The sequence below is a fragment of the Bradysia coprophila genome, unplaced genomic scaffold, assembly GCF_014529535.1.
Source record: "Bradysia coprophila strain Holo2 unplaced genomic scaffold, BU_Bcop_v1 contig_94, whole genome shotgun sequence".
NCBI lineage: Eukaryota > Metazoa > Arthropoda > Insecta > Diptera > Sciaridae > Bradysia > Bradysia coprophila.
In genome coordinates, this window is record NW_023504022.1 from 9,334,011 (window position 1) to 9,350,997 (window position 16,987).

The window sequence follows — 16,987 nt, forward strand, 5'->3', positions numbered from 1 at the left end:
ATATCAGAAATGATAATATCGGTCTTTGGGAGATAATATCGTTTCACTGGTGATATTATCATTGCAGAAACGATAATATTGTTGCATGAAACGATATTATCTTTGCAAAAATAATAATATATTTTCAATCGACGATAATATCGGTTCATGGGCGATAATATCGTTGCAGTGACTATAATATTGCTACAGAAAACGATATTATCGTCGGGAAAACAAAATTATTGTCGTCTGATACGATATTATCGTCACTCTGACGATAATATCATTACAATGACGATAATATTGTTACAGAAAACGATATTAACGTCCGGAAAACGATATTGTCGTGTGATACGATATTATCGTTTAGTAAACGATATTATCGTCACCGACGATAATACACTCGGAGACTTTTCCCTAGCCCGAAAAACAGCTTAAGCGAATTCATGTCCGAATTTCACTGACGTCAACTGTCTTTTTGTCTACGATCTACGTTTTTCTATTCACATACTTTAAAACTCTTTGGACTGGGTTCTCTTTCCGCTAGGCATTGGAATGGGTCCGTTAGAACATACTCACTCATATACAGTGTCACACTGATGGGTTTGTGTTTTGTATTAAACTGGTTGAGCGGGATTTTACTGAAGATTTTCTGCTCGTTTGCCGTAAATGATACGAAGCGTTTCCCTTCCATGTAAGTTTAAAATGGACCACACCAGCAGAGAGTCGACCAGTCGACTCATTCCGATCATTGGTTTTTGCAATATTTTTCGATTTGCGTCCACGGTATTTTATCATTGTGTACTGTAGTTAACACCACTGATACATCCCATTCAGTAAAACGTTCTAAGCACCACTATGAGTGCGTTCGGAAAAGTACAATTAAAGTGAATCCGAGTGAAACGCTCTAAGCAAGGACAACCATACCTGTTACATTGTTACATTGTTACAGACCGATATATTTCTTGTTCAACCGTTATCTCTGCAATGTCATAAAAATACCGAATATACGAAAGTTTGCTGACCTATTGCTTTGTCTACCATGTCAACCAGATATCACACTGCACTCACTGTTTATTTCTCACGATTTCTGTTATCAGTCTGTCCGAAAATAATAAATCGACAATCTAATCAAGCGACATCCAAATGTTATCCAACAAATCTAAGAACAAAGAAATTGTAGGAACTACTGGCTTTATATTCCATCAATCTATCACAGAACAACTTAGTATTAAGACAGATGCTGAAACTCTGCGATGGCAGCCGCAATTCTAATAAGTTTATTGTGTGGTGCAGCTGTAGTGTGTTGGTATTGGATCCGATCCAAAGCCACATACTTTGAGCGTCTGGGATTTTTGTCGAAACGACCAACATTTCCACACGGTAATTTGAAAGGAGTCGATACGGAATTCCACCTGAGTCATGTCCTGAAACAGTTATACGAAGAGTTCAAAAACAAAAGTGCCGCGCACGGACTATATCGGTCCTTGCTGAGTCCGATCTTTGTCGTCACCGATTTGGATGTGATTAAAGACATTCTAATCAAAGATTTCGACAATTTCCGCAACAGAGGAATAATAAAGCTTGAGCATGACATACTGTTCAATCATTTGTTTTCCATCCAGGACGAGCCGTGGAAAACGATGCGTAGCAACTTGTCGCCCTCATTTACCAGTGGTAAAATGAAGATCATGTTTCACACGGTGGTTGACATATCTCATCAATTGGTTGCTTATATGAAGGAACAAGATGTAGAGGTTGTAGACGTGAAAGAAGTTTTGGGAAGATTTACAACGGATGTGATTGGAAATGTAGCATTTGGATTGGAGTCGAATTCATTGCAAGAGCCAAACTCAATGTTTCGTAAAATGGGATTAAAGTTTTTCAGTTCGGACCGCATACAACTATTGAAAATTTTTATGCTGAGGGCATTTCCAGCTATTGCTAGGCAGCTGAAAATTTGCCTAACACCGACAGATGTGACCGACTTTTTCGTTGGCATCATTCGCGATACTGTGGATTATCGGCGGAAGAACAAAATCGAAAGGAAAGATTTCTTGGATCTGTTGTTGAAAGTAGATAACGGTGGCAGACCGTTGTCGTTGAATGAAATGACGGCCCAGAGTTTTTTGTTCTGGATTGCCGGATTTGAATCTAGTAGCAGTACCGCCACTTTCTGCTTGTATTTGCTGTCAATCAATCAGAACATTCAGGACGAACTGAGAAATGAAATCCGAAGTACTTTGTCCAAATACGACAATCAGCTTACCTATGAAGCGATGGTGGAAATGAAATATCTACAAATGGTTATCGATGGTGAGATATTAATCGACATCAAAACAGATTTTTTTACAGAAACTTTGTTGATTCATCTAGAGACTCTACGTCTGTATGGCACAGTTGTCAATTTAGTGCGACAAGCGGAAAAAGACTACCGGATTCCGAATACAGAACTGGTGATACCGAAAGGCAAACGAATTTTCATACCCATTCATGCTATCCATCATGATCCTGAATATTATCCTGAACCGGACAAATTCATTCCGGAACGTTTTTCTGACGATAACAAGAACACCAGACATCCAATGGCGCATCTTCCGTTCGGAAATGGCCCAAGAAATTGTAAATGCGAATAATTCGAATCGGGTTCGGTGCGGATAATAGAATCTACGTTCTCAATTTTCTAGGCCTCGGTTTACGCTTCGGATTGATGCAAACAAAAATTTCGATAATTCAGTTGCTAATGAACTTCAAATTTTCACCATCGTCGCAAACACCCATTCCAATGGTGTTGCATCCTTCAGCATTGGTTTTGTCGCCTCGTGATGTCATACATTTGAAAATCGAACAATTGTAGTTTATGGCAACGCGTGAAAGAAACTTAACACTTGTTTCAATGTCTCGTTACATCTTTCCAATAAATTCAAGAAAGGAGTTTGCATTTTTGGTTCTCCAATAAACGAGTGAAAGCAGTTAGCCTTCCGTTTGTGTTAGTTTGGATTTTCTGTTTAGAAACAAACGATTTTTCTTTGGGACAATGTGCTTTGCCAAAGAAAAATCGTTTGTGTTGGACATTCCGTTTCTGTTTGAACAATCCGACGTTCCTTAATGTTTGAAATTTGAGACCGTTTGTATCGATCTTTCGGAAAAGGCTAAACAAATGAAGTAAAAGATTTCTAATCAAACATTTAGCGATTTGTAATCCAGGTGTTTGTATCAGAAAAAGTGACTCCGCTCTCATTGCAACACTTTCGATTTTTTTTGACATCGCATGTTGTTTGTGGTGAAAAAAATCGATTTTTCGGCCGGAAAAGCCATTTATATGAAAAAATCAAAAGTCAAATATCTCCTGAAGGAGTGAATCTTTTTCAAATCCATTTTTTTTTCTTAAGAGAGTGATGATCACTCAGTGATCCAATACAGACATTTTGTGGAACTACTTTTTTTTTGGTGAGTCCAAATGGGGTTGGTATCGCTACTTTCCCAAAAAAATGTCCCGGAAAATTCCTCAACTTTGCAGACTGATCACTTGGCCAATTCTGAGTCAATTTTGATGAGTAAAAGTGATTTGGAAAGGTATAAGTAAACTCCAACACTTCCGTTAACGAGTAGGGGTAATGCTCTAGACACGCCGGAAAGTGCTAAGGGAGTCGAGGAATACCTCCAAATAAATTTCTAAAAATCAAAAATTCCGGTGTGCCTAAAGTTGACAAGTCACAATAACCGGCAACGTGTTAACTCATACCTCATACCTCTTTGAACTTGTAACGAAACGTATAGGATGACTAGCCAACTGTTCAGGGAATTTGCGATTCCACTCTTAATATACAAACACAGATCCTGCGTAAGTAAACTGCAATCATATAGGCTAACCTGCCTCTGAAAGTAAGTGGATTTTAGCTGAGACGTTGGTTTAACGTTGAAACGTTAAGACGGAAACTCCACCAGAAAATGTAATAAGTCAGTAAATTGATGAACAAAGGCAAAGTTTATGAGAGTGCAATAAAAATGTTAATAATATGGAGTAGTTAGCAGTTGTTTTATGGTTCAGATACACTTGAATAAATTAAAATGTTCAATTTAAAAAAATCAAGTGAATTTCTACGCCATTTACGCTTCTAATAATTCAAACCAATTATGAGCATCGTCTGTAAAGTCCATTCAATTCTCTGGTTTTTTCTTTCTTTCTTTTTTTTCAAATCAAACAGCACATCACCTACAAATAATACAGTAAACTCAATTCAATTTACTCAGAAAAGAAACTAGCTGAATGGTACATTAATTTAACGTAGTTAAATCAATAGAGTCAACGTCAATGAATTTATATATTTATACACGTTCAGGCTACAGGTTGAAAAACGTCTTCAAATCATTCATTCTTTCGGCCATACAGACAAACGTCTACAATTTTACTGTTTACAATCAATTCAACAGAAAAGAAAAAACCGAATTTTATAAACAGACTAAACGTTGGACTTGCAATGAGTCAGCTTTTAGGTGATGTAATCCAATGCAGGTGAAGCCTTCGTGTGTATATATATAAAACGTATAATGTGCGGCGATAAATTTTATGTAGGTTATAAACAAAGACATTACACATCGTTTGAATATTTTTGTGTGTTCTTAAGCATTACAAATATGTTGTAGGTATGATGGTAGTAAGTGGCATGTGTATATCCATGAAGGTTTTCGTAAATATTTTTTGATTTGATTTACATTTTACGAGTCAAAATTCATAGCAACGCTGCAACACTTAACACATTTCCCAACAGGCGTCACAAATTATGCATTTTAATGAACACATTGCACACATGCCTTTGGATAAACACTCTTTTCCGTTGAGAACATTTGTAGGTATAGAAACAACCGAAATTCTTTTTAGCTACATACACACACCACTACGGTATAAATATCACCACGAGCCTGGGCGGTTGTTTAGCATCAGCATTAGAATTGCACATATCGATGAAAGACACTCATATGCTGTAACGGTTACTAACATATGAAAAACATGTAAACATCGGCTCGAGTGGTCTATTTTTAAGAGATTTTTCTGATCTTTTTCCGATTAAAATACGAATCTGGCTGATGGGAAAAGTGTAAGTGTTTGGGATTATTATTGGAATTTTAAAGTATAATCTGATGAAGAGCTGAAGCAACAATTCTAGATTAGATTAGATTAGATGGGAGGGTGTAAGCCCAGCACCTAAGCCTCAGATGGGCCTGTTGTGCTATTGTACAAGTCTCTTGATCATATGGACTGTGATTTTACATCATATCTCTCCCGACTTAGATTGTTCACAAATCGACCGTGTGTTAACGTCCCATACGTTGTGAATTCTCCAAGCCGTGGGTGGTATGCGAATACCACAACCATCACTAATTGACCTGTACATTTTCCCAAAGATGGCGCTATCAACATTGTCATGTTGTAGCTCTTTCTACTATTGACATTATGTCGATATGGTTTCTTTTATGGAGAAAGCGAATGTTGGGTTTTTTGATATTTCCGACTTTGTTACGGTTACGGCTATTAGTTTTAGGTAATAGCAAGTGTCTAATCACCATAGGCCATGAGTTGCCTCTTCGTATAAATCGCCATGCCACCATGTGACTGAACTCGTTCTGGCGTTGCAGGTTGTAGCGTTTGAATGATTCGTATTTCGTCATATCCCTTGACATCCATACAACGTATCAATCAATAGATCTGTTAAACCTCGCGGTCATTTTGGAGTACAAGATAGTTTCTGTATCTTGGGATTGTACCACAGCAAATTTGTAAAAATTTGCTATGTGGTTTTGGGGTGTCAAATGAGAACCCGAAGCGTTTGTACCTTACCTGCACTAAAATTGACTGCCAGATGCCATACGGCAATGTGTCATTTTCGTACATTAATCGAGCACGTAATTTAGCATTAGCTTCTGGTAGAGTCGATTGTTAATCCGTAAACCGACGCCACGAAGCACATGTTAAATAACAAAGGAAATAACACAATTGTTGATATCGCACAATGAGGCGAGAACGACTTTATTGATCAAAGAGAAAATGACCTACGAGAACAACACTTTGACTTCGTTAATAAAACCTTTAAAATAATTTCACCATTTAAACATTACAGCAAAATAAAAACACCAAAGCCGTAAAAGTTGGCACAGAAATTAGACAAAATCGAAAATGAATTCACACACAGCCACACAAAAGAAACACTTTTAGAGAGCAACGCATAAACACGTCCGTTCTCTGTGACTGCCGTTGTCCAAAAAGCAACAATTCAATTGGCAGAGCAATAAATTAAAAGAAAAAAATTAATATTTTTAGTTTGGAGAGAAATGTTGAAGTAATCTTGATGAATGATATACATTACGAAACGGAAACGGTAACAATGCAATGGTATAAGAAAGTAGCACCAATTTTTAACGAGTTTAGAGTCATCATTTTTATGAATTTTTCATTGGAAACACTGTTGAGCAAACTGCTTTCTCCACGACAGAGTCTAACATCGAGAAATATTTCACTAAATTTCACCAAATTTGACTAATAACCTCGCTAAAATTGGAGCATCGGAGCAATGGAAGGATCAGCAACGAATTGATTTATATAGGACAGAAGACAGAACCTAATATTGAGAGTTGTTTCACTAAATTTCACCAATTTTCATTGGAAAATTCACCAAACTTGAATAAGTCTGGTTTTTTACAATTGAAATTTAATTGTCAAAAACCAGACTCAATCATTTTATTTTGCTTTCATTTTAAGAGATTCACCAAATTTGAGTAAAAATTCACAAAATTTCATTGAAATTTTACCAAATTTCCTAAAAAAGTTCACCAAATTTAATTGAAAAAATCACAAAATTTGTCAAAAAATTCGCAAAATTAGGCCTAGAATTAGGGTAGAATCTAACATTGAGAAATATTTGACTGAATTTCACCAAATTTCATTTAAAAATTCACCAAACTTCAATAAGAAATTCACCAAATTTGTCTAAAAATTCACTAAATTTGGTGAAATTCACTGAGACGTTTCTTTCCTGCTCCAAGAGTAAAAGATTCACATAGAGAACTTAGAATCGGAACAAAGAAAGGACCAATAACAAATGAATTCGAATATTGAGAAAGGTTTCCCTATAAAATTCACCAAATTTAGTGAATTCTTGAGTCAAATACATTAAGGAGAGCGAAAACCAGTTAAATTTCATTGGTCTCGGGGTCAGCTGTCAAATATTCATCAATGAAAAAAGAAATTGAGAGTTGAGCCCAGTTTAAATTTGTATGTGATTTCTCTCATTTTGACGTGTGACCCCGAGAACAGTTTAAACAAAGTGGTCAAAAATCGCTCTCCTTAAACACTGTATTTGGTGAAATCTTTCTCAGTATCGGGCCCTTCCACGTGAACTACAAATCTCCGAACCTGAATCAATTCAAATTTCCACGTCCATTTAATCAGAATTCAGTCGTAAGCTTAACGTCGGAGCGTATCGGAATGTTGACCACTAAACCCAAATTACCAACGACGTGTTCATCACATCAACATACCGTCCACTTTGTGTGCCATCACAATTATCACAGCAACATTATGATTATCGAGAAAACTACTTACCATTGTGGATTTTGCTGTTATTATTGTTAGCACCTCCCTGTACCGATCCAATATCCAGATTCGATCGGGCTATTAGTAATCCATTTGAGTTTTGCTGCTTTCGCCTCGAAATACTTCCGCTAGCATTAGATCCTGTTTCATGTTTACTAACAACACCACCGTTATGATCACTAACATTACTATGGCTCATATGGCCCACAACATCAACACTTTCGGCGGCCATGTAATTTACTGGGTAGATTGTTTAAGATCACGTCAGATAATTCAATTTATCCATTCACTTTGTAATGTAATACACACAGCAACACACAGCAACACACAACAACGACAACGGCATTAACAAGAAACAACTGTTGTCTAAGTAATCAATTAACAAACATTGTGATAAAGCATTCTTGCAGCTGAGCTGAGGAAAAAAAAAATTGGTTTCAATATAATCTCAGTGAAGCTGTACGTAAACTTGATATTTTCTTACAGCAAACAATCGACTTTTACCGTGATTGTGTGCGTGTATGTGTCTTTACAATTGCATTATTGTTTAATTGCACAATCCAATCAAATATCAACAAGACAAGTCGACTTTTTTTATCACAATTCTCACTGTATAGCAAAACAGAAAATAAAAAAATCTGCACAGGAGAACCTCAGGCAATGCGTCGTAGAGACATATTTTTTGTTGTTGGTGTACTTAATTCTTTTCTTTTTTTATAAATATTTCATTATTACAATTTTCATCATAACACAAACAATGAACCTAAATCGGTTCACTGCGGATATGTAATTATGCACCTGCAATGCAAGTCTCAATAAGTTCTCTACCTACAAATTAGAGACAGGTTATAATATAGGCAAACATGCAAGACTTTCTTTAAAAGCAACTTTTAACTCGACGATACGGTACAGCATACAAGTAAAAATTGTATAGCAAGTGAAGAACTAATGAATTGTTTAATGGTACAAACTACACTGAGATGATGTGAATATGATGAGAAACAGTCTTCGAGACGAAAGAAAAACAAACGCAAGAAGCTAAATTTTCTTCGGTCAATCTGGGTTCGTGTTCGATAGTTTTATCGAAAATTGGGGATGTTTGTCGTAGGGAAATTGATGTGAGCGCTTGATGATTGATGTAACTGTTTGTTTCAAACGAACTAGACACCGAACGTTCAGCTAAATGCAATCGAAAAGGTTGTTTTAATCAGAGAATAAAAAAGCGAAAGTTTGCGTCATTCTACGTGGTGCAATTGTAAATTAATATCACTGCATTCGGATGCACTTCACACGGTAACACTTGCACGCCCTTATTGACAAAGGGTAGACGGCACTCATGCGAACAATTTAATTGAATAATCCGATCGAAATACCTCTTAAATACAATGAAGAAATCAAAAACAAGCGAGAACGACACGACAGGTAGACATTTTACTGTGTTATGTTGTGTGCACTCAAATAACACAGAATTAATCGTACTCGTTCGGCAGTGTTGACATACCATCGGTATAAAGCGATTGAGGAATCGAATTCAAATTTGAAATGTTGTGCTAACGGTTCCAGTTCAAATCTGATAAACGGAGTTCGTAAAACGGTGAAATGTGCTGCAACATTTGAATACGTAAATGCAGAAACGGAGCAATTACCGAATTATAAGAAAAATGAAATTTCATTAATTTGCTTCGTTTCGGATAGTGTAACGAAGTTTTTGAGACTTCAGAAGAAATAACATCGTCGGTCTATTGGATATGAAGCTAAATTTCATTAGACCCGTACGAAGTACTGGGGTCTTATAGGTTTACGCATACGTTTGTAGCACGTCGAATTGGACTCCCTGAGTAAGGGGAAACCTATTGTGGTTGTCTAGAGATGCCAAATCCGCGAAAAAAAATGTCCGTCTGTCCGTCTGTCTGTCTGCACGATAACTTGAGTAAAACGCATCCGATTTTGAAAATTCTTTTTTTTCCCGTTTGGTAATGTCAAAAGACAGGCTAAGTTCGAAGATGAGTGATTTTGGATCGACCCCTCCCGAGCTGTGGCCCAATAAGTGCTTTACGGTTTTTCGAAGATATCTCCGGACATTTAAACGTTAAACTTGTAAGTGATACGTCAAATAAAAGGTATTTACAATACCGATCGACAAAAAAAAAGTTTATGGAAATCGGATGACAGACTCGTGAGTTAGACCCCTTGGTGTGGAACAGGCACAGGGCGGCAAGCAGTTTTTGCTTGTAGGTCGGCCACATTTGAACATATTTCAGACGATAGACGATTTATTAGATAGGTATTGACCGGAAATTTTTTTTTATGAAATTATGTTCTCCGGAGCGTGAGCTAGGTCTCTTGGAGTGAGCTCTTATCTGGCTACTCGGAAGTACAGTGAACGTGGTGTATTTTGACAATATCTCGAGTAAATTTTGACCGAATTTCATGAATTTTTTTTTGTTTGAAAGGTATTAACGAATGTAAAGCGTCGGTACTATTTCCGGTCTCCTAACAAAATGGCTGCCGGCGGCCATATTGGATTTTAGTAAAATAGAAATATCTTGGGAAAAATGATACTTAGAGAGTTTCTGTTAACATGGAAATAATTTGTTATGTGTGTGGGGTTTCAGGGATTCCATATACGGACATCTATATATACCTATATACAGCTATATTGAGCTATATATAGGCATATAGAGCTATATAATAGCATATATTTATCTGTGAAATGTTTATTTACAGTGAAATATAGGTAAATATAGCGGTATATAGCTGTTTAAATAGGAATTTATGAAATTTGTCTTTCTTACGGGGCTGTCTATATTGCCTCCGGCAATTTAGTTGTATATGATAACAAGGCAAAGAGTGTACAATGTAAGTGATTTTAAAGGGAGAATAGTTTTTCAGCAGAGAAGAAAATGAAGTAAGAGAAATGAAGAGTTTCACATTAAAGGCTTTTGATACGAATAGGTGTTTCGTACGGGTCGGCGTTAGCTATGTTTTTTATTATAATTGACTAATTGGACAGGTCCACTTTTTGTATATAAATTATCACATCGTCGTATTGTGTTGCATATATTTTCTGTTTAAAAAGAACCAGTTATTTTTGGATGTTATCTTTTTCCGGTGCAGTATTATCTCCTAACCTTAACGTTCGATTTTGTTTTTCCATTTTGAAACCGTTTTTACCTAATAATGCCGTAAAGTATAGTTTCCACTTAAAAAGAGCACTCCGTTTAGCCTCCGTCTACATGACAGTTATAAAATAGAACAAAAGGACTGTCACGCAAACGGAGTGGAAATTGAATTTATTTCAATTTTTTACTCCGTTTGCGTGACAGTTCTTTTGTTCTGTTTTACAACTGTCATACTTAAAGTATAGTTTCCACTTAAAAAGAGCACTCCGCTTAGCCTCCGTCTACATGACAGTTGTAAAATAGAACAAAGGAACTGTCACGTAAACTGAGTAAAAAATTGAAATAAATTCAATTTCCACTCCGTTTGCGTGACAGTTCTTTCGTTCTATTTTACAACTGTCATGTAGACGGAGGCTAAGTGGAGTGCTCTTTTGTGGAAACTATATGTAAAACTAATGTCAGACCGTCATAAACTTTCCGTTTTACAACACCGATACCGATAAAATGTCAATCCATGAACATAACCCCAAAAATTGTATTCCTCGTCGAATAAAACCATGATGTCCAAAAAGCGCAAGTTATTGTGCCATCAAAAAACCAGACGATAGTATTTTACAGGACAAGGTATAAAAAGATGAGAAGTAGATATTTCATGTCAATTTTGTTGACCAGGGGCGAAGCTGAGGTCAATAAACACACTAAAAATAGATTTTACATGCTGAGGGCGTCAAAACTGGTGCTTAAAAGAAGAAAAGTACGCTCGAAAGTACGGTTTTCGACGCATGTAGCATGTAAAAATTCTTTTGGAAATATCACCTCGCAAATTAACCTCGTTAGTCAAGAGACGGTAATCACTAAAAAGGTGCAACCTGTAGACCATATATTACCTTTCGAGTAGTTTTATAGCTCCGATTAGTTGGTGTGAATAAAACAACACAATGAGCAATATCTTTTGAACTTTTCAAAATCATTAAGTCAGTTCTGCAGTAATTTTTGACAAAGCACCAAGCATAGTAGTAGAATATTGCTTATGTCAAATTATTATAGAAATATTTCAACCTTGAAACCACGGCAGAGTAAAAGTAAACCTGGCAGGAGGGGTTCATTATTGAAACGTCAAATGAAGGACCTAATACACTGTATGAAAATGAACTCAAATGAACACTGACATAAGTTGAAAAATTTAATTCGCAAAAAACATAGGACTACTAGATTATTCAGGTTCCTAGTCAAACAAGCGCTCCTGCCTGGGTTACTTTTACTCTGCCGTGTTGAAACAGTTGAAAAGTGAAACAATACATGGTACACACACTGTCTTAATTTATTACCCTATGCTATGTGCTTAAAGCACTTAAAGCACAATGCTTTGATGATGATATTGAAACATATCAAAAGGGGAGAAGACACGGTAAAATTCTTCATATGAAAGTGAAAATTGTAACTTTTCGAAATAATGCACAATGGACCGAGAAACCTTTTTTTTTGTATTTTTATTAGATGTGAAATCAGAGTGAATCTGAACAAAAAATTATTCTTCGACCGTTTTTAATCAAGCGATCCTTCTACAGCTGCTGGCATTACATCTGTCTCTTTTGTCAGATGTTAAAAAAAACAGTAAAGCTTTGACCACTACCGCAGAACCATTTTCTGTTCATATTTGAATGTTATATCGATAAAAAATGAAAACGTTGGGAGATCGAAAGTTTTTATTTTGAAGGACTAGATTTTGATGAGCGCCATAAAATAAACGGTACATTTTAGAGGCATTTTGTAAAATAATTTTTTTTTGCACAAAATGAAGAGTTCCATCGAGAAATAGAAAATCACAAGGAATTATCAGCGAGGAAGAGTAAACGATAGATTAAAGAAAGCAAGAAAAAAAATCGAAGTCGAAGTGAACTACAGAGGAAAAGAGAGACACTGAGCTAAGCTTGTTCCGCTCGCTTGTCCATCACTCGATATCATTTTTAAAACGGCAGCAAAAATTTAATGAAAAAATTATATTCAGCTATCTTCAGGGACAGTATGTTATTCGAAATTATCCGCATTCCAAACGAAAACATCGATGCAAATTTTAACTGTTAATAAATTACTAAATGAGGACGACGTGATGTCACCGGCTGCAATATTAAAATGATTTTTGAGTGATTAGAACATTAAACTTTTCTATTTATGTTTCATAAACGGACCATAAAGATCATCACACGCAAATGAAACTGTTATTACAGATAAATACGAAGATGCAAGTTCAAATGATGAACAGACAGTGATTAGCACTGTTGCATTCAAGTGGTCTAACAATTTGGAGTCTTTGAAAGTGCTTTGACCATGCGATTGTACTCGTTTCGTGGTTCTTTGATTTTCATAATTTTATTTTGGATAAGTGGAAGTGGTGAATGTTTGTCACCTAAATATGTGGTAAGAGACGTTGATTCTGTAAATATTTTTTTTTACTGAAAAGTTAGGATAAAAATATAAAAATTGTCTCTGTAGAACTCTCAACAATTCAAACAGTTTACGATCTACAAGAGATGTATGGAAAAGTATTTAGTTCCAACATGGAAACTCCTCGGTCCAGCATATAACGGATCATTCTATGTAACTCTCAACTTCCGATTTAATCAGCTGTTTGAAAAAGCACATCCTATCGCCATTGTTACACCTACTGAAACTCGAGACGTTCAAGCTGCCGTTAAATGTGGTGTTAAGACTAGCATTCCACTTGTGCCGATTTCCGGTGGTCATTCGTACGCTGGATTATCGATCGGTTCAAACCATTCAATTGTTATCGACTTTTGTTACATGAATGCCATAACAATAAATCGTAAAAAACAAACCGTCACCGCTGAATCTGGTACATTAATAGGTCAATTGTATGGTACACTTTGGGAGCATGGTAAATTAGGTTCTGCACTTGGTATTTGTGCAACGGTTGCAATAGGTGGACTTGTACTTGGCGGTGGTATTGGCTATTTTTCAGCGCTCTATGGACTCGTCATAGACAATCTCTTGGAAATAAATATGGTGGATGCACGGGGCAACTCAGTTCAGGTCGATCGAAATCACAATGTGGATTTGTGGTGGGCCATGCGTGGTATTGGATCGGGGTACATAGGTTGAATGATACATTTCGAATCTCTAACATGCTCATTCGTTTTACAAGTGAATAAACTTGCAGGATTAGTGACCAGCGTTAAATTGAAGGCATTCAGGGCCGATGAGCTTGAATTAATATTTGTGCAAATGAAATACCACAACAGAAGTTTTAAAACGGTCATGGGAAGTTACATAAAATGGCTAGATTGGACGAAAAAAAATGATCCGAGCATCGCTTCTGTTATAGCAATAAGGGGCGGTGAGACAAGATTTCTTATTGATTTGTCACATTTTTGTCATAGTTACATTGCAGATGACTATAACAATCCATATGACTCAGTATGGCCTGGCATAGAAGTTCAATTACTACAAGTGAAAGATCCTAGAATCAAATGGACTGGGAACCCAGCTTTCTTAAATGCATCGCGACACATTTTTCCTAAACCAATTGAGTACAACGTTACATATCCCAGTTTCGGCGAATTTGTCGTGACCAACAACCACACTGTGGAATATGGAAACATGGAAAAGTGGATACCAGATACAATCAAAAGTAAATTCGATTATCTGTCATCGATTACCAAAGATAAGGCCAGGCCCCGCCACTTTTATGCCAAGTCATTCTATGTTAAAAAACGATACCGTGCCGAGCATTTGTTGCTAGCAGAAAAAGTTTTGCTGGAAATTCCGAATGACAGTTGCGGTATTTGGATCAATTCCGAACAAGGAGCTGTTGCTAGACACCAATCTAATGAATCATCCTACGTTCATCGTGACGTTCTATTCAATTTCAAGATCTACCACAATGGCAATAACGTCGATCACATTGCGCCAAGCCAAAAGTGGATCAAGAAATTCTATAAATCCGTTCATTTTCTCGATAGCGGCGAAACATATCAGAACTATCCGGAACGGGGTTTGAGAAATCATTTACACAGATATTACGGATCGAATTTGAAAAGGCTAATTGAAATTAAGAGGAAATGGGATCCGGACGGTTATTTCAATTCGGAACAGTCGATTCCTATCCATTAAATTTAAAGGTATGTGTCGGATAATCGATTGACTCTGTATCAGTGAATTCATTAAAATTAAGTTTGTGTGTCTCGTGTTTCCGTTGTGCCATTTCTCAAATAAAGAGTATATAAGTGAGATGGAAGAAACTAGAAACTGTGTTTCAGCTGATCCACTCATACAAATAAAACTGCTGGTCCGGCTGATTAGCAAGAAATGGATAGTCATCTGTTACCGACAATAATGGCTAGAAATAAAGAAGAACTCTGGGTTAGACTGTCTTATATAGTCGAATTTATGGATTCAATGCATTACGACAAATAAAACAAAAGAAGTACAAGATTTTGCATCAAAGACTAGGAAATGCTTTAAACAAAAGAAGTAACAGATTTAATGACCACACCTAGCCGATTCGAAAATCGATTCCCAGCCGTAAAATCAAACACTTATAGTTAGGTATTCTGGAGAACACTGCTGTGAAAGTGAATACGACGCTACTATGTTCACTGAGTGTAAGTATATGAAACAATCGCTTTTTCGTCATATCTTTGCACATTCTATACATCCACCTGGAGGGAAAAATTAAAATTATTTTTTTTTGCTTGAATTAAATCAATGCAATAGTTTACCATCAGTGAGTTGATGTAGTATTCGTAAGGTATTCTACCAGTTTGAGCATCAACTGCTGAAGACATCATTTCGTCCAGTTCTTCCTAAGTTCATATTCAAGCAAAATTACTTTAGATAACAAAAGCCTAACGTATCGTTTGCTAACTTGTGTAAACGGCTCACCGTCCTGCATCATCACTTTGCTCATATATTCTTTCGTTAAGTAACCTTTACCATCAACGTCCAAGACTTTAAAGGCTTCCAACAGTTTTTCTGGCGATGCAGCTTCCATTCTAATGAATATAGAAAATCGTTAAGTTCTGTTGAACAGTTATATGGGCTTTTATTGGTATACTTATGCTCTGCTAGCAGTTGAGTAACATGTGGAAGGAATTTCGATAGTGTTATGGTTCCACTTGAATCCTCAGATTCTGTTGCAGAAATTATTTCTAAAACCAAATTGTTATGATAGATTTTAGAGAGTTTCGAGAAACGACAATTAACACAGACCATTTATCTCGTCCTCAGAGGGAACACAACCTGTTCAACGACAAATATTTCAATTATTTTCTTAAAATATCTTTAACGGAAGCCAGTCGCATTTTATCTACCTAAATAACGTATTATCGTCCCGATTTCTCGAACATCGACAGTCTATTGTATAGTAATCGCTAATTAAAAACCGTAAATGGTGATTACATTAACTAATTCACCTTGTTTCCATGATGGTCGAATATCAGAAAACAGTCGGATATCTTTTTCTCCAAGTCGGAAGTAATCAAAACTTAAAAAGGCGGAAAGAAATGTTCAATTCAAAAGAAAGACAATTCAAAAACTGGATATTTACGTGATATGTCTTGATCCATTTCGAACCTTTTTATTTATCGATCAAACATAAAGCTAAAGTACACATAACTGCTGCTAAAGCGCCACTCTATGATTGAAGGTAATATGTCGTTCACACTTTTAAATGCATAATGACTGCAATAATAAATGAAAAGTTATAATTGATACGGATCTATATAACAACGAGCATGTTCGAAACAAATGAAGTAAAAGATTTGATTTGATTTCTGGTAAAAATCTTTCGCTTGCACGATTATCAGCGCCAAATCTAGTCAGAAAAAAAAACAAAAAAATTTCTCATTTTTGATTAAAAAAACCATTTTCATACTGATACTTTTAGCAGATGTCACCGCATCTGAAAAACTTTTGAATTTTGAACTAATCTATCGAAAGATTACCTAATGATTTCAAGAGCAATGTACCCTTTGCGTAGCCTACATTCAGACGGAAAGTATTAGTTTTTTGATGATTTCTTTGAACCAATAGTATATTTCAACATACCCCAATACACACAAGGTGTGTATGGATACGAGAGGGCGAAGCCCGAGTGAAATACACACCGCGTGTGTATTGGGGTATTTTGAAAGATATTTTTCTGTAATAGTGAGAGTGTGTTGGTGCTTTCCTTCCCAACCGTTACTTTCCCGCTCGACCGTTTACTTTCCCGCTCGACCGATTCATATCATACCTCACCAATACACTCTCACGTATACAGAAATAGTACATTACT

The 16,987-nt window shown here is 36.3% G+C and overlaps 4 protein-coding genes and 1 long non-coding RNA gene across 7 annotated transcripts in view; 3 read left to right on the forward strand and 2 right to left on the reverse strand.

The window, feature by feature from the left end:
• Nucleotides 1-9,027, reverse strand: part of LOC119085313 (membrane-associated guanylate kinase, WW and PDZ domain-containing protein 1) — a 19,666-nt gene extending 10,639 nt beyond the window's left edge. For 2 of the 3 annotated variants that reach the window (XM_037195690.1, XM_037195688.1), the window contains exons 1-2: nucleotides 8,944-9,027; nucleotides 7,580-7,985 (exon numbers count right to left, since the gene is read on the reverse strand). In XM_037195690.1, the coding sequence (XP_037051585.1) occupies nucleotides 7,580-7,802 (223 nt within the window). In that variant the 5' untranslated portion in view covers nucleotides 7,803-7,985; nucleotides 8,944-9,027. Of the gene's footprint in view, nucleotides 1-7,579; nucleotides 7,986-8,054; nucleotides 8,182-8,943 lie in introns of those variants that run through there. The other variant, XM_037195689.1, reaches the window with a different exon arrangement.
• LOC119085325 (probable cytochrome P450 6a14) lies at nucleotides 1,194-2,949 on the forward strand. Its single transcript, XM_037195707.1, has 3 exons — nucleotides 1,194-2,295; nucleotides 2,356-2,601; nucleotides 2,667-2,949. Exons 1-3 carry the CDS (start codon nucleotides 1,236-1,238, stop codon nucleotides 2,834-2,836), a joined length of 1,476 nt encoding a protein of 491 aa, XP_037051602.1. The 5' UTR covers nucleotides 1,194-1,235; the 3' UTR covers nucleotides 2,837-2,949.
• On the forward strand, nucleotides 8,136-14,823 carry LOC119085519 (uncharacterized FAD-linked oxidoreductase YgaK-like). The gene is made up of 5 exons (XM_037195934.1): nucleotides 8,136-8,257; nucleotides 12,921-13,110; nucleotides 13,186-13,807; nucleotides 13,871-14,047; nucleotides 14,102-14,823. Exons 2-5 carry the CDS (start codon nucleotides 13,021-13,023, stop codon nucleotides 14,821-14,823), a joined length of 1,611 nt encoding a protein of 536 aa, XP_037051829.1. The 5' UTR covers nucleotides 8,136-8,257; nucleotides 12,921-13,020.
• The window catches only part of LOC119085344, a 16,477-nt gene continuing 13,820 nt past the window's right edge, over nucleotides 14,331-16,987 (forward strand). Inside the window, exon 1 of the long non-coding RNA XR_005089278.1 lies at nucleotides 14,331-14,341. This is a non-coding gene — a long non-coding RNA (uncharacterized LOC119085344). The remainder of the gene's footprint in view (nucleotides 14,342-16,987) is intronic.
• LOC119085338 (dynein regulatory complex protein 8) lies at nucleotides 15,138-16,350 on the reverse strand. The gene is made up of 8 exons (XM_037195721.1): nucleotides 16,259-16,350; nucleotides 16,125-16,195; nucleotides 16,023-16,065; nucleotides 15,922-15,951; nucleotides 15,767-15,860; nucleotides 15,578-15,704; nucleotides 15,432-15,515; nucleotides 15,138-15,371 (listed from the first exon to the last, which is right to left on the reverse strand). Exons 1-8 carry the CDS (start codon nucleotides 16,275-16,277, stop codon nucleotides 15,360-15,362), a joined length of 480 nt encoding a protein of 159 aa, XP_037051616.1. The 5' UTR covers nucleotides 16,278-16,350; the 3' UTR covers nucleotides 15,138-15,359.

Bases quoted from the DNA above. Each gene is read 5' to 3' on its own strand.
- LOC119085325 (XM_037195707.1), top strand. From the start codon at position 1,236: ATGGCAGCCGCAATTCTAATAAGTTTATTGTGTGGTGCAGCTGTAGTG. The intron at 2,296-2,355 runs GTGAGATATTAA...TGATTCATCTAG, and splicing joins TCTACAAATGGTTATCGATG to AGACTCTACGTCTGTATGGC. The intron at 2,602-2,666 runs GTAAATGCGAAT...TCAATTTTCTAG, and splicing joins CGGAAATGGCCCAAGAAATT to GCCTCGGTTTACGCTTCGGA.
- LOC119085519 (XM_037195934.1), top strand. From the start codon at position 13,021: ATGCGATTGTACTCGTTTCGTGGTTCTTTGATTTTCATAATTTTATTT. The intron at 13,111-13,185 runs GTAAGAGACGTT...TTGTCTCTGTAG, and splicing joins GTTTGTCACCTAAATATGTG to AACTCTCAACAATTCAAACA. The intron at 14,048-14,101 runs GTGAGACAAGAT...GTTACATTGCAG, and splicing joins TGTTATAGCAATAAGGGGCG to ATGACTATAACAATCCATAT.
- LOC119085338 (XM_037195721.1), bottom strand. The intron at 15,861-15,921 runs GTCTGTGTTAAT...ATTTGGTTTTAG, and splicing joins CTCTGAGGACGAGATAAATG to AAATAATTTCTGCAACAGAA. The intron at 15,705-15,766 runs GTATACCAATAA...TATATTCATTAG, and splicing joins CAACTGCTAGCAGAGCATAA to AATGGAAGCTGCATCGCCAG.